We start from the raw sequence: 14,320 nt of genomic DNA, 5'->3' as shown, positions 1-14,320 counted from the left end.
AAAACAACTTCATAATCAAATTCGTAATCAACTTCATATATCAACATAATTATAACTCACGTAACATCTTATCATAAATCATTCGTCTTCATTCATCATAGCACTTAATTAATAACTTATCAACTTGACATCTTAACAACTTGACAACTTGACATCTCAACATCTTAACAACCTCGACTCGACTATGCAACTTTTACTTCTCAAATCATCTTAAATCATCATAGACATCTTCATTATGCATGTGGTACCACCAGGGCATTAAGCCCCCATCTCTAAGGTCATAAAGGACCTGTCGGGCATTAAGCCCCCATCTCTAATGTCATAAAGGACCTGTCGGGCATTGAGCCCCCATCTCTAAGGTCATAAAGGACCTGTCGGGCATTGAGCCCCCATCTCTGACTATGCAACGACACAACTCTAATGCAACGACATAACTTTCGTACAACTTAGACAACTTCATAAACATCTATGACATCCTAACATCTTGACAACATAACATCTTAACAACTTGATGACTTCATAACGATTCGACGACTTAACAACTCTTATCATCTTAACGTCTTAACATCTTAACATCTTAGCATCTTGACAACATATGGATCACATAAATAATTCATGTCATATCATAATATAACAATATCAAATGATAATAAACAACATCTTAAAACATCATATTCATCAATCATAAACAACTTCATATAACATCGTATTTAAACATCGACAATAATTCACTATGTATCTTTGTAAAAACATAATAAATTATCCACAACATATTTTCATGTCAAACCAAAGCTACTGGAAAGATATCACAAATATCAACAACTTTCATGTTTACAACAAAGATCATTTCAAAACAGAAACATATGAACAAAACACAAAAACATGAAACAGAGAATGTTGTCACCGTACAATTTTGCTAAGACCTCCCTGTAGTATTTTCATCATAACTCAAAGACCAAACATCATTTTCACGTCAAACCAAAGCCATTAGTAAGCTAACAAAATTATCTAAAACTTTTATGTTTACGCCTAAGACCAATTCTGTACTGATCAATACCGGTTTTAATTTTAAATTCGGAAAAGTTGTGCTGAAAATCCATAAAAATTCACTGTGACCTACGTGCCGTAATTTGACCATAACTCAAGTTCTATAAATCGTTTTGACATGAGACCAACGACATTAGAAAGCTAACATCCATACCTACAACTTTCGTGTTTACACCTAAGACCAATTCTGCACCTATCAATACCATTTTTAATATCAAAATTCGAGCAGAATGCAGATTTTCTTCAAGTTTCACCTAATCTCATGGTGCTAACCTCAAAACTACTTCCAATAATCATCCTATGGATTATCTAAGGTCTGTACACAATTTCTACATCAATTCAACAAGTTTTCATCATCTAATCATCATATCTTCTCTCAAAACCCTAATTCTCAAATTCTCACAAACTCTCCCCAACTTGTTAGATGTAATCTAATGATTTAACAACTTAATATTGATGCAAGATAGTCTCACCCTCACCTTAGATTAATTCCTGAATCAGCAGCAGCGTTCTTCTTTCCTAAGGTATTCTCCTCTTCTCTTGACTTTTCTCTTCTCTTCTCTTTTTTCTTGTTCTCCTCTTTTCCAAAAAGCGGTTTAAGGTAAACTCTTTCCAACCTAAGCTTCTCTATTTATAATACTAAAATATTCTTCCCAAAACTATTTAGGCCCAACAACTTATTCTTCTTTCTATTCTAACCCCCAAATCCACTCACACTAATAATCCTCATATTCTAATAAATAATATTTCTCTACTAAATATATAATAATACACCAAATAACAAATATATATCTATAACAATTAACAAATATATTATGCTAGTAAATACCAACATATAACATAACAAAATATCACTCAACAAAATATATTAACTAAATTATAAAAAGACATCTAATCTCAACAAATCATATATCCCTCATATACATATAAATATATAAATATATTCTGAAACTAATTAAAATAATTAAATAAAAATGAGGGCGTTACACCACGATTGTCTCGCAACGTGACACGATGGTGGGCTTTTTTGAAACCCTAAAATTCTTTCTATAAAAAGCAATCTGCGGTTAGGGCACCGATTATTATTGTGATTTTGAGCATAGAAGACACCAGGAGACCGAAAAACAAGCCCTGAATCTCATACCAACTCTCCGTTGGTCGGATTTATGTATGTTTTCTCTTGTTTATGTCTATGATTGTTTAGTTATGAGTAGCTAAACTCCTAGTTTGATTGAGCCATGATGAACCTATTGTAATATATGAATCAGTAGTTGAACTCTCTTTATTATCAATGTTATTCAGTCTTTATTCAGAATTATTTATGTTCATTGCTTTTCATGTGATCATTTTGTATGACTATTAACCCTAGCTTCTTGCAATTACATGAATTGATCTTAGGAATTGAATGACTACTAGCCCTAGCTTTTAATCCTGAAATAGTAATTTTGTTTAACTCAACACTGGGAACCTAGAGATAGGAAATTGAGGGTTATGACATATAAATTAACGTTCCAACATCGCTTCAGCGATTATTCAATCTGATTAAGAGATTAATAGGGTTATAACTTAGGAAAGGGTTTTGAGTCGAGAGATTGATCAAAACCACTTAGTTAATTTGTCGTAAATATTGAGTAGTAATTGAGAGTAAAGAGAGGTAAACTAGTCATATAAAGCAATAGCGGATTCACCGGCTTAATCATTCATCTCAACGTAATTTTTTCTCTCACTTTGTTTACCAAGTATTGAATCAAAAATCTTCTGCCTAGGGCAACCATTATAATCTTTACACATCCTAACTAATAACACTCTTGCTAGAATTGAAATTAACACAGTCCTTGTGGATCGATATTTATTACTACTTCGATAGATTTGGTACACTTGCCAATTATCTATCAAGCATCTTTCCTCCTAAAGGTTACTGAACACAATAAAGAAGTTTTGTATTCTTTTTCTGGTGAGAGGTTTGAGAATAAAATCAAACTAGATTTCTCAAATCCTTTTCTTGAAAAGGATAGCATTCATGTTTTTGGTTTTGGTAGTATTAATGGTACATTTTGTCTCCATGAATATCAAGAAGGAGATTATGAAAAAAATTGTATTGTGGAACCCAGCTACCCAAACATTTAACCTCCTTCCTCTTAGTGAGATTGAGTCATTTATCCCATATGAAGCTAAGGGTTTTGTTGAAGTTTTGTTTGATTCCCGTCTTCATGAATTTGGTTATGACCATGTTATAAATGACTATAAGGTCATTCGCAATGTACAAGTTTTGATACAACCATCATATCAATACTTTGATGACCTTGAAGAAAACTGGTTGAAAGAAATAATTCTTGGGAGATATATAGCCTAAGAAGTAACTCGTGGAGAAAGCTTCATGATGAGATGCCGTCTTCTTGGGAGTGTATTGAGGGAACCCGAGTCTACATGGATGGAGTGTGTCATTGGTTGTGTACCAAAGATAGTCACGTTGGACCATGTTTGGTATCATTTCACTTAAGCAATGAGGTGTTTTTCGTAACACCCATACCAGGACCGGACCCTGGGGGGGTGCAAACAGCTCAATGGAGCTGGGCCTCCCCAGGACATGGGCCTCAAAAAAAAATTATAGCCCAGTACCCCCATTAAAAAAATATTCTTTCTCTCTCTGATACATACACGTGTTCCATTCCTCAATCTCACCATCAGACATCATACGTTTCGTCTTCTTCAAACGCGTTCCTTCTTCTTCACACGGACGACAGGCCACATCTCTCAACCTCGATTTCCGACCAGACCATCATCATCATCCACGGGTAGCACTTGGGTGACATTGGTGACATTGTCCAACCACAATGTCACAAGTGGTTTTTCTTCTTTCTCTTTCATAAGGTATTTTGTTTTATGTACACTTGTGACATTGTGGTTGGCCAATGTCACCAATGTCACCAACCACAATGTCACCTAAGTATTTTCCATCATCCACCATCGTTTTGAGTTTTGACGTTTTCCCCTTTCCAAAACAACACTACTCTGTTACTGTTAGGTAAATAATAACCTCTCTTTCATTGATTTCTTTTACTTCCTTTCATGAAATTGGCTGATTTTTGTTGAATGTTATAGTTGCTAAATGCTAAAATAGAGATTGATAGAGATTAATTTTATGAGTTCTTCAAATAGAAATTAATTTTATGAGTTATTCAATCTTCAAATTGCTAAATTGGCTGATTTATGGTTTAATTTTATGAATTTTATGAGTTTTTTCTTCAAACAGAGATTAATTTCATGAGGCAGAAAGTAAGCACACAAACGAAGTATTGAACAACATGTACTTTTTCTTTTGTCTCATGACTCGTGTGATCATTTCAGCCAAATGATAATTTTTCATTGAAAGCTAATTGTTTAGAGAATGAAGAGTAACCACAACTGATGGTTGGTTGATGCAAAAGTTAATGGTTAAAATTGTGAACTCAATTTATAAGTTTCTCTGTTCTGTTTCTAATTTTACAAGTTATTGGTTATTCTTTGTTTTAACATGTATAATTGATATATTTTGCTAATTACTAATTATGTCTTAATTTTATTTTATGGTTCAACTTCAACATTGTACGTCTAATTTGGAATTGGTTCAACTTCGACATTGCGGAATTGCTCAAGAACAGTCAAGAATTTCAGGGTCTATACTTTTTCAATCTTTCTCCATGCCTCCTAAATTGCCTCTTAAATTTCCGCCTAAGATTAGAAAGTTTGAGTCTGGCGTTGAGAAGCGAAGGAAAAAGAAAAAAGAAGCTGAGTTATTTTTTTATTATTTATTAGAATATGGATATTTTTTTGTGTTAGTTACAATTATGATAATTTTCATCTTTGGGTGTCCCGCATATATACGGCACCTTGTATTTATCTTTTAGCAAATTTTAATAGAACATTGTTCCATTAAAAAAAATTCATTTTTATTTTGTTACAGGCCTCCGGATTCGTGGGAACGGCCACATATATGATTGTTCTGGTGTTAAATTAAACTGGGTAAACTTGGTGGTGTTAAATGGGTATGTTGCTTTGATCTCAAATCATGAAAAGATAACTACTTTTCACCTATCAATTTTGGGTGAACTTGGTATGATGGAATTGTGGACCGAACTCTTCACATTTAGACCATTGCCTTGTGTTGAGCACCCTATTAGAGTGGGAGTGAAAGGGGAAATATTTTTCAAAAGAAAAAATAAAGAACTAGCTTGGTTTAATTTGAGCACCCAAATGATTGAGATGCTTGGTTGCAAAGGAAAGGGTTGTGGTACGTACTCGGATTACAATATACAAGGAAGGCTTTCTTCCACTTGGAGGATTAAGTAACTAGTTGTTTTTCTTGTCGTTTTTGGAATATTACATTGTATACAAAGTGGCTTGTCAATTGCTTTGTGCATATCATAATTTGATCTTGCTTTTTTTTTATTTTGAATGTTTAATCTCTTTATTTGCAAACTTAGCTGGTTTATATATCAATGCATGATATTTTGTCTTTACCGAATGTACTGTGTTTTGGTACTACTTTTGGAACTGTGTAATAAGCATGCACATTTTGGATAATTACAGCTTGTTAGTTTAAATCCTTTGTACGGAACTTCTGGTTTTGTTTGGTTTCTCTCTTCGTTCACGCTTTTTATCAAACACCTTGCCTGCGTTCTCCATCATGGTTTGCCCCTGGCCTTTCTTGGCGAATTTGGATGATTCGGTACCCAAATCCACTGTTGTGAAGTCTTTTGCACAAGCCTTATCGAATTCTGATGATTTTCACTTCAATCAACCACCTCCTAAAGTGGTAATGGGAAAATTTGTTCGTGTTCGTATCACACAAGTTGTTTATGAATCTGGAATTGCAGATTGCATGATGAATCTTCATGGTCGAGTTACTCTACATAAAGGTGACCCACCTCTAACTACACAAGCCCTGAAATTGAAATTAGAAGGCTTATGGCCAAATGTGAAAAACTGGAGTGTGATCCCTCTGGGTAGAGGGTTTTTTGAGTTCAAATTCATCAATGTTGAAGATATGCGTAAGGTTTGGTCATTGGGAGTAGTGAGTCTGAAACCTGGCTTCTTAAGATTCTATTGTTGGTCCAAAGATTTCACTCCTCACAATCAGGTTCAAACCCATGCTTAAATCTGGGTTAGATTGTTGCATTTACCCCAAGAATACTGGAGGAAGCAAACCCTCTTTGAAATTGCTTCTGGTCTAGGTACTCCTCTCAACATTGATGAGGCTACTCAACATAGAAGATTTGGTATGTATGCCAGGGTTCTTGTGGATGTTGACTTATCTGAAAATTTGTTTGAAAATGTTTTGGTGGAAAGAGAAGGTAATGTCTTACCTATTGCCGTTCAATATGAAAAACAACCTTCATATTGTGCACATTGTAAGATGTTGGGCCATACCTTACAGGATTGCATGAAAATTGGACAAACTAGCTCATCTCTCAATGTTAAAAAGACACAACAAATCAATACCACCAGCAAGAACAACTCCTCCACTACCTTGAATGGCAAGACAGCTGAAAACTCCAAGACAGTCAAATAATAGAATTCCTGAAGCTACTAACACCATTGATCCACCTGCCAAACAACATGACAGTGATAGTTTGATTGCCTCTACTTCTTTGGAGAAGGATGGAGCTAAGGTTGATAAGCCTGTTACAGTTCTCATGAAGGGTGCTTCCACAGATCTGGCCTTAGTTCTCAACAACTCATTTGACCTTTTAAGTGAGGATGGTGAAATTCCTTCTGGGGAGACTGTTTTAGTGGTGCAGGAACTGATTCACAGCACAACAGATATGCAGCAAGATATCCTGATGCCTGTTGAATCAGGTCCTAAGGAGAATGCTTGCTTTGACTCTGGTGTCAAAGGCAAAGAGAATGATAATTACACAGCTATTGACATCCCTATTTCTCAACCAACCTCCAAAGATGGAAACAGAGCTACCTCTGATGCAATGCAGAGTGTAAGTATATTAAAAACTCCGTGGGGAGACTTGGTTGATGAAGAGACTGATATGAGTGATGATGAGCAAGAGCATAACCTCGAAGGAGATCTTGAAGAGGGAAGTATACTCACTCCTTTTATGTCAAGAAGGCAGAAAACTCCTTACACTGTTCTGGTTACCATGAAGCAGACAAATCAAAGCTCCCAAGCTAACACTGCAGATTCAATTTCAGAGTCAGGCAAAGTGCAAGAGACTCCTACTCCCTCGGAATCCAGGCCCTCTCAGCCTTTGCCTTTTGTTTCTAACCAGTCTGTGCTGAACCTTGTCTCAGGTTGTGCTATGCCTCAGCCTATCACCACTTACCACACCTCCCTATCAGCAGACAAGCTTCCTTTGAAGCCTCCAGTGCATACTGCAGTTGTTTGTTCTTCTGAAGCTCAAAGAAGTGTGGACATTTTACAAAAGTATTGGGGGAATTATACCAATGAGGAGCATGAGTCTAGCCTTGTTTGTGCATCAGCAGCTAGAAACAAAAAGCAAAAGAAGCAAACAAATAGACAAGTTTCACCAAAAAGCACAAGTAGTGAGCACATACAAACTCGTTCCAAAAAAGGTGTTATCAAAAGCAATCCCAAATATTGTGATTAGAGGATTAGGATGGTTTGATACTCATATATTTTGCATAACAGATGCTATGTCTGATTAGAATTCTCTAGGGGTATATGTAGCCCTTTGCTTTTCATGGCAGGCTGCTCTTTGTTTTTGTTGATGTAGGATAGCCTTTGGCATCCTTTCTCTCTCTTGTGTACACAGGTTCAGGCCTTAATCCTGATTTGCATTTTATTTTCATTGCCTTAATCAAAAAAAAAGTTTAAATGTGTTATCAATGACTTGTTCAGTGGTCTACTTGAATAATGTATTACCAAATTTTGTCTGTTTAATTGATCTAATGATCGAGATATGATCTTCTTTTATGTTAGATTAGTCCAACTTTCAAAATTCTACCATAGTACTTAATTAACAAAACAATCTTGCATTATAACTATGAAAATTAAACAAAAAGAACCAAGTTATGAACCAAGTTATACTTGAAAAAATATATTCAACTCATTCATTAAAATCATTAAAAGCTATGAAAGGATTCGGAATGACATCGTATCACTCCCAATTCTTCAACAACCTGACACGTTTGCACACATTAAAGTTTATAAACACTTCACTACTACCTTTTTGGTTCGACGTGGGACTATTTTAAAAGTTCAAATAGGAATGGTAATGTGGATGCAAAGAGAAGTGTTACCTCAAATATGTCAATGGAATTCCAAGTCCCATCAACCAGCTGCAGTCTTCTATTCAAGCAGCAGCATCATGAGAACCTACTTAGTCTTCTATTTAAAAAATAAATAATATATTGCTGCTTCGTTACGAAGTAAATAATAGAACTAAGAAAGCCATTGAAAAATGCAGCTTACATGCAAATATTAAGATAAGAGTTAAATAAACTACGGTGCAATTATCGAAGCATAGCCAAACCAACATCCTTCTAACCGATGGTTTGACGTGATAAAATACTTAACTAGTGTTTGGGTACGGTCATATTTTTCAGCATAAGGTGTCTATTCAGGAATTATTTGAGAAAGACCAACTTCTCTCTTTCTGGTGGCAGAAGCGAAGGACATTTACTTATCTTTTGATTTTATCAATAACTAGTTACAAACCCGTGCTTCGCACGGGTTCAATAACATATTCGATAAAAAAATTCTTCGAAAGAAGAGATGTTAAAACGATGGAACATTGTGATACATCATAAAATATGTATGGGCTGATTATGAGAGCATATAATCAGTTTATGAGATTAGGAATTGACATAATGTTTAGGATGAAAACAATTGGAACCAATAAAGGAACCAATGATGTGTGAATTATGATTACATATTATCAAAATTTATAAAAAAGAGTTTTGTTGTTAGAGAGTTACCAAAAAAGGATTGATACTCATATTTACATCAGATAAAATCAAGCAAAGAAGTAGCATCGGTCAGTGAAGATAATCTAGTCTAGGATTAAAGTTAAGGTGATCTGTTGAAAGTGCAGATCAAGAACACCAAATCTTTATTTGGGAACGATTTGAACGTACATATTTTTAGGTGACTTCTCTAGATCAAAAATTAGCTTATCACCTACCTCTAACATATGTTCTCTGCAAAAGTTGAACCATTGGCCGCCTAAGTATTTTTCTTAACTTGCTCTCTTTGTCGTTATCAAGCGACACTTATACCTTTTTTGAGTTTGTTTGTCAATGAGTGCGATTGTTTTCCGTGTTCCTTTTAGAAATGTCCTTGATATCTCATTTGGGAATTGCTAGGTGCAAAACAAATTGCAGTGTTAATTAGATGTTATATATATATGTGTGTGTGTGTGTGTGTGTGTGTGTGTGTGTGTGTGTGTGTGTGTGTGTGTGTGTGTGCATTTTTAAAACATTTACCAAAGCATTATAAAGATTTACTGTAGGAAAAGAGCATGTTCTATTTTGTTCAAGAGATTAGTAAAACATTATAATTAACATGATACTAATTGGAACCAATGAAGGAACCAACAATATGCAGATTAACTTTACATAATAGTTAGGTTTATAAAAGAGACTACAAGTGTCATAGACTAACCAAAAAGGGATTTTTGCCTATATTTACATCAGACAAAATGAAACGAACAAATGGCATCCCAAAGTCAAGATAGTTTACGATTACAGTCCAAAGCGATACGTCAAAATAGTAGAAGTTCAAATAGTTCAGTAGCAAAGATCTACTTTGGAACAACTCGAACGTGCAAGTTCTTCGGTGACTTTTCGAGATCAAAGATGAGCTTACCACCTTCTTCCATCACACGTTCTCTGCAAAAATTGAACCACTGCCCACCCAAGCATTTTCATAGCTTGCTCTTTCGGCGGTAATGAGGCGACACTTATACTTTCTTTGTGTCTGGTCATCAATGAGTGTGATTGTTTTGCGCTTTCCTTTCAAAATTATTCTTGACACCTCGTTTGGGAAATGCTAAACAGGAAAATAACTGCAATATTAGTCTAATGCATAGTAACATGGATAAGATGTATGCGAATATAGTTACATATAATTTATAAAATAAAGGTAGCATAACTGATTTTAAGCTAAAGAAAATGTACCATGACTTCTAATTTATCTTCCTATTATCTTCCTATAAAGTCTAGATAAATGCATGCATGTGCATTATATGTACCCCGTTGACCAATTAACATTGTTTAAGCAAATGGAAATTAACCATCACTCCCGCATGTGCATCTATAGTTAGCACCTTTGACATTGATGTCTTCAAACATTTGGTGCAACTCTCATAATACCATCCAAACGGGTTAGGATTGAATTTAGTTGTTTTCCAAATAGTGATGCAGTATGTATCCTAACAGAAATTATGCACATGAAATAAAGAATAATGCAATATGTATTTTTAATTTGTGCGTAAAAAAAACTCAAAGCATGTTTATGCATAAAAAAAGCAGACCTTGACTAAGTTTATAAATTCAGAAATTGGCCTAACCTGAGACAGATTGGAAAAATCGTTGTATGAAGTACGTTGAGAAGAAGGCGAACTCTGACTTAAGTTTTGCCTAAAGTTTTGACTATGAGCTTGAGAAGTGTTAAGGTCACGACAACAATTCAAGAAACATGGTCAAAAAACAATCAAACCAGATTGTGAAATAATAAGTTACTCTAACACTGTATTGTGAAATCATAATGCAAACTTACTAAGTCTTAAACTTCTCAAAATCGAATGATATAGGTTGATGAGCATCCTCTAACCTAACAAATTGTTTTATATATTTTGGTTGTCATTGACTACAAAATGGAAGCAAAGATCTCAAGGTAAATAAATGGTCAATGATAAAGCTACAGAGTATTTTTCCCATAGTGTTACATCAACTATATTCCCACTGCATAAGGAAAGACATCTTTCAGGTCATTATCAAACTTATACAAAATCCTATCATCTGATGCTGACAAATTAGAAAATTATACCTTTTATCTTTCAACACAATGTTCGTACACGGTTTCTTTCCAGTCCCAATTGGCGTTGTCTTGACAATCTCATGAAGAAGCCCGATGATTTTTTAATTTTTTTTTTTTTACTTCTATCGGAGAAAACACAAATAAATTAAAGCACATAACTATACCATATAAAACGTCAGTTTTGAATTTTTCATCTTGAATTTTCTTAAATGACTTAAAGCGAAATTCATGAGTAAGAACGTTAGTTAACTTTCATACTTCTGCACCTTTGTACCAGAACCAAAAACAACCTTAAAGGGATTAAATGCAATGTCATTATCAAACACATGACAATTATAAAAAGTATAAGATGTGTTTTCCTCGATCAAAGTCTTCCAATGCTCCAATTCTCTATATCGAGTTATTACATGAACTCGATCCCCCTAAATTCGAGAAAGAAACCAAAAAATATAAATGAATCAAAATGTACACTAATAAGTAACATTGATAAATCATAAAGGAAATTACAACAAATCTTAACTAACTCATCTAACCTTTGCATCACAAATATTGAGCTTCATAAGTTGATTCTTATTACTACCAGTCACAATCCAAGAATCCAGCACTCCAAATCCTATTTTCCAATGTCCAAATCATTTTTTAGATCCTTAATGTAGTCATAATCCCTTGACATTGAAAGTTCTATATAGAAATACAATAATACATCATTTAATTTTATTCCCTTTGTTCATTCTGATATCGAAAGAATCTAACATATTTCTATGTGATCAATTTTTGTATCATCAAATCAACATGATCTTAAATGCACAAATTTTTGTATCATCAACTTTCTGGGCCTCAATGATATGACCAAAACAAATTTACACCGATCAACTTTCGTACGGCTCAATGATATAGGAAAAAATAAATCAAATATGGAAACTGTTACAACTTTGGGATTACTCACAAAAACTAAAATAACTCACATGCATCAATTTTTTTGCAACTACAGTACCAGAATCTAAAATAACAATTGTGTCAAAACCTTACCATGAGCTAAAATTCAATCATCATGGCCTCTACTATACTCCACACGACAAAGGAAGATTTTTCTCCAACCATTCAACATAACAATTTCTGGTACATAATCCACTAACAATTGAAAAAAAACCTTAAAATGCAGAATCGTGAAAAAAGGAAGAAAACCACCTATGATGAAGCAAAAACTAAAACAATGTCGAAAAATGAACCACTCAAGCCATAAAAATCAGTCAATTCAAGTCATGCATGGTCTCAGAACCATGAAAAAAGGAAGAAAATGACCTCTTATGAAGAAGAAATTGAAACAGTGTTCAAAGCTGAACTTAGATATCGTTTGGCCAAGGTTTTTTACGGTCTAAAAGTTACTTCAAAACAAAGTTAAAATAAAGGCCTTTAAGAAAGAAGCTAAACATTTCTTTGATTTTTTAGTTTTGAAGCTATTTTTAAGTTAAATGTTGTTTGACAAAATATTGTACAAACTTTGATTTTTTTTATGGTGTCTGTGTAACGCCCCATTTTTATTCTAATATTTTAGTAGATGTGTGAATATTTTTATATGACTTTAATTGCTATATATATATGATTTTATGTGAAATATATGTTTTATATGATTTTTATATGAACTATGTTATGATGCTATTTATTATATGAATATTGGAGTTGTATATTATTTAAATGAATATGGCTTTATTATTTGTGGAAACATTAGGAGAAATAAAAATAGGAGTAAAATATTAATATTTTGGTTAATGAGAGTTAATTAGTAATTATGTGAGTTTAAGGGAGTTAAGAAAAATAAAGGAGAGGTTATGTTTATTGGGAAATAGAATAGAGGGAGTCAGAAACATTTTTCACGTACAAAAGAAAAAACATAAGTTTTGGGAGAAGAAGAGAAAATCTATAAGAGGCAAAGAGAAGAGGAGGAACAATTCCGTAAGCTTTTGATTCATCTAAACTAAGGTAAGGGTGGGATTCCTTTCAATAATCATGGTATATAATTCTGAAATTTGATGAATTGTTGTTCTTGGTTTTAGGGTTAGAAGTTTTATGTTAATTGAAGAAAATATGATGAATGGTGTTGTTTGATGCATGTTTCTATGTTGTTTTAGTTACTATGTTGTATATAGAACCTGTAAACATTGTTCTAATTCATTTTGGGTGATTAGGGGATCAGAAAATGGGTTTTTGGGGTGAAAATGGTGTTAAAATCGTAACAGTAGATGAAAAACTCGCCAGAAATTCGCTATTAGCGAAACCCTCTGGAACATGTACGCTATTAGCTCAATTTTCGCTATTAGCGAAATTGTCCAGTGACAGCATTTTCTGTTTCGCGTTCTTGTGTCTTTTTCACCCGTTTCTATTTTGAATTAGCTTTAGGTGTAAACATAAAAGTTGTAGATAATTGAGTTAGCTTTCTAATGGCTTTGGAGTGACTAGAAAATTATTTGTAGATTTAGAGTTATGATGAAAATAGTCCAAGTGGGTCTTCAGAAAATTTTAAGAAAACTTAGCATAATTAATCTCTAGTTAGTCCAAAAACTTATGGTTGGTTTCCCAACTTCAAACTTAAGTGTTAGGGATTTAGTTGAGGTGGTTATGGATATTTGACTTATGTTCTATTGATCAAAACTTAATTGCTTTTGGGGGATGTTTTAGACTTTGAGATGAATGTAATTGATTTATATATATGTTATGTTGTTGATTTCCGTTGTTGATGTCGTTGTATCATCTGATGTCGAAGTTGGGGAGTGTGTCATAATTGTTTTAGGCACATATGTTGTTGTTGCAGTCGCTGTTGAAGTTGTATGTTGATATGCACAAGTTGAGTCCATTTTCATACTCACAATTGTTGGGGGCTTATGCCCTAGAATGTTCATCATTCAACCCGTTGGGGGCTTATGCCCTGGAATGTTTATCATTCACCTGTTGGGGGCTTATGCACTGGGATGCTTTAACCATCCAAATTGTTGGGGGCTTATGCCCTGGAATGCTTAGCATTCAACGCGCGTAGATTGGTACCACCTGCATGATGCATTAGTTGTTGTTGTCGTTGTAGCATTGTCGAGTTGTTGTCGTTGTCGAATTGTCAAGTTGTTGTCGTTGTCGAATTGTCGAGTTGTTGTCGTTGTCGAATTGTCGAGTTATCGGTGTCGTTGTGGATAATGTTGTTGTTGTTGTTGTACCCTGTTGCCGAAAAATGATTATGTTGTTGTTATATGTATTCTTTATATACATTATTAATGATGCATGTTGTGATAT

The 14,320-nt window shown here is 34.1% G+C and overlaps 2 protein-coding genes across 7 annotated transcripts in view; one reads left to right on the top strand and one right to left on the bottom strand.

The window, feature by feature from the left end:
- The window catches only part of LOC146917219 (uncharacterized), a 97,094-nt gene that overhangs the window by 64,013 nt on the left and 18,761 nt on the right, over positions 1 to 14,320 (bottom strand). The gene's annotated exons all lie outside the window — the stretch shown is intronic.
- On the top strand, positions 5,714 to 6,184 carry LOC146917221 (uncharacterized). Its single transcript, XM_085721847.1, has one exon. The coding sequence runs from the start codon at positions 5,714 to 5,716 to the stop codon at positions 6,182 to 6,184; it is 471 nt and encodes a 156-aa protein (XP_085577973.1).

Source organism: Medicago sativa, chromosome 6 (assembly GCF_051527215.1).
Source record: "Medicago sativa cultivar Bolivia chromosome 6, Bolivia_mono, whole genome shotgun sequence".
Classification (NCBI taxonomy): Eukaryota; Viridiplantae; Streptophyta; class Magnoliopsida; order Fabales; family Fabaceae; genus Medicago; species Medicago sativa.
This window is presented reverse-complemented; position numbering and strand designations above follow the sequence as displayed.

Excerpts from the sequence above, each read along its gene's own strand:
- LOC146917221 (XM_085721847.1), top strand. The coding sequence starts at position 5,714 with ATGGTTTGCCCCTGGCCTTTCTTGGCGAATTTGGATGATTCGGTACCC.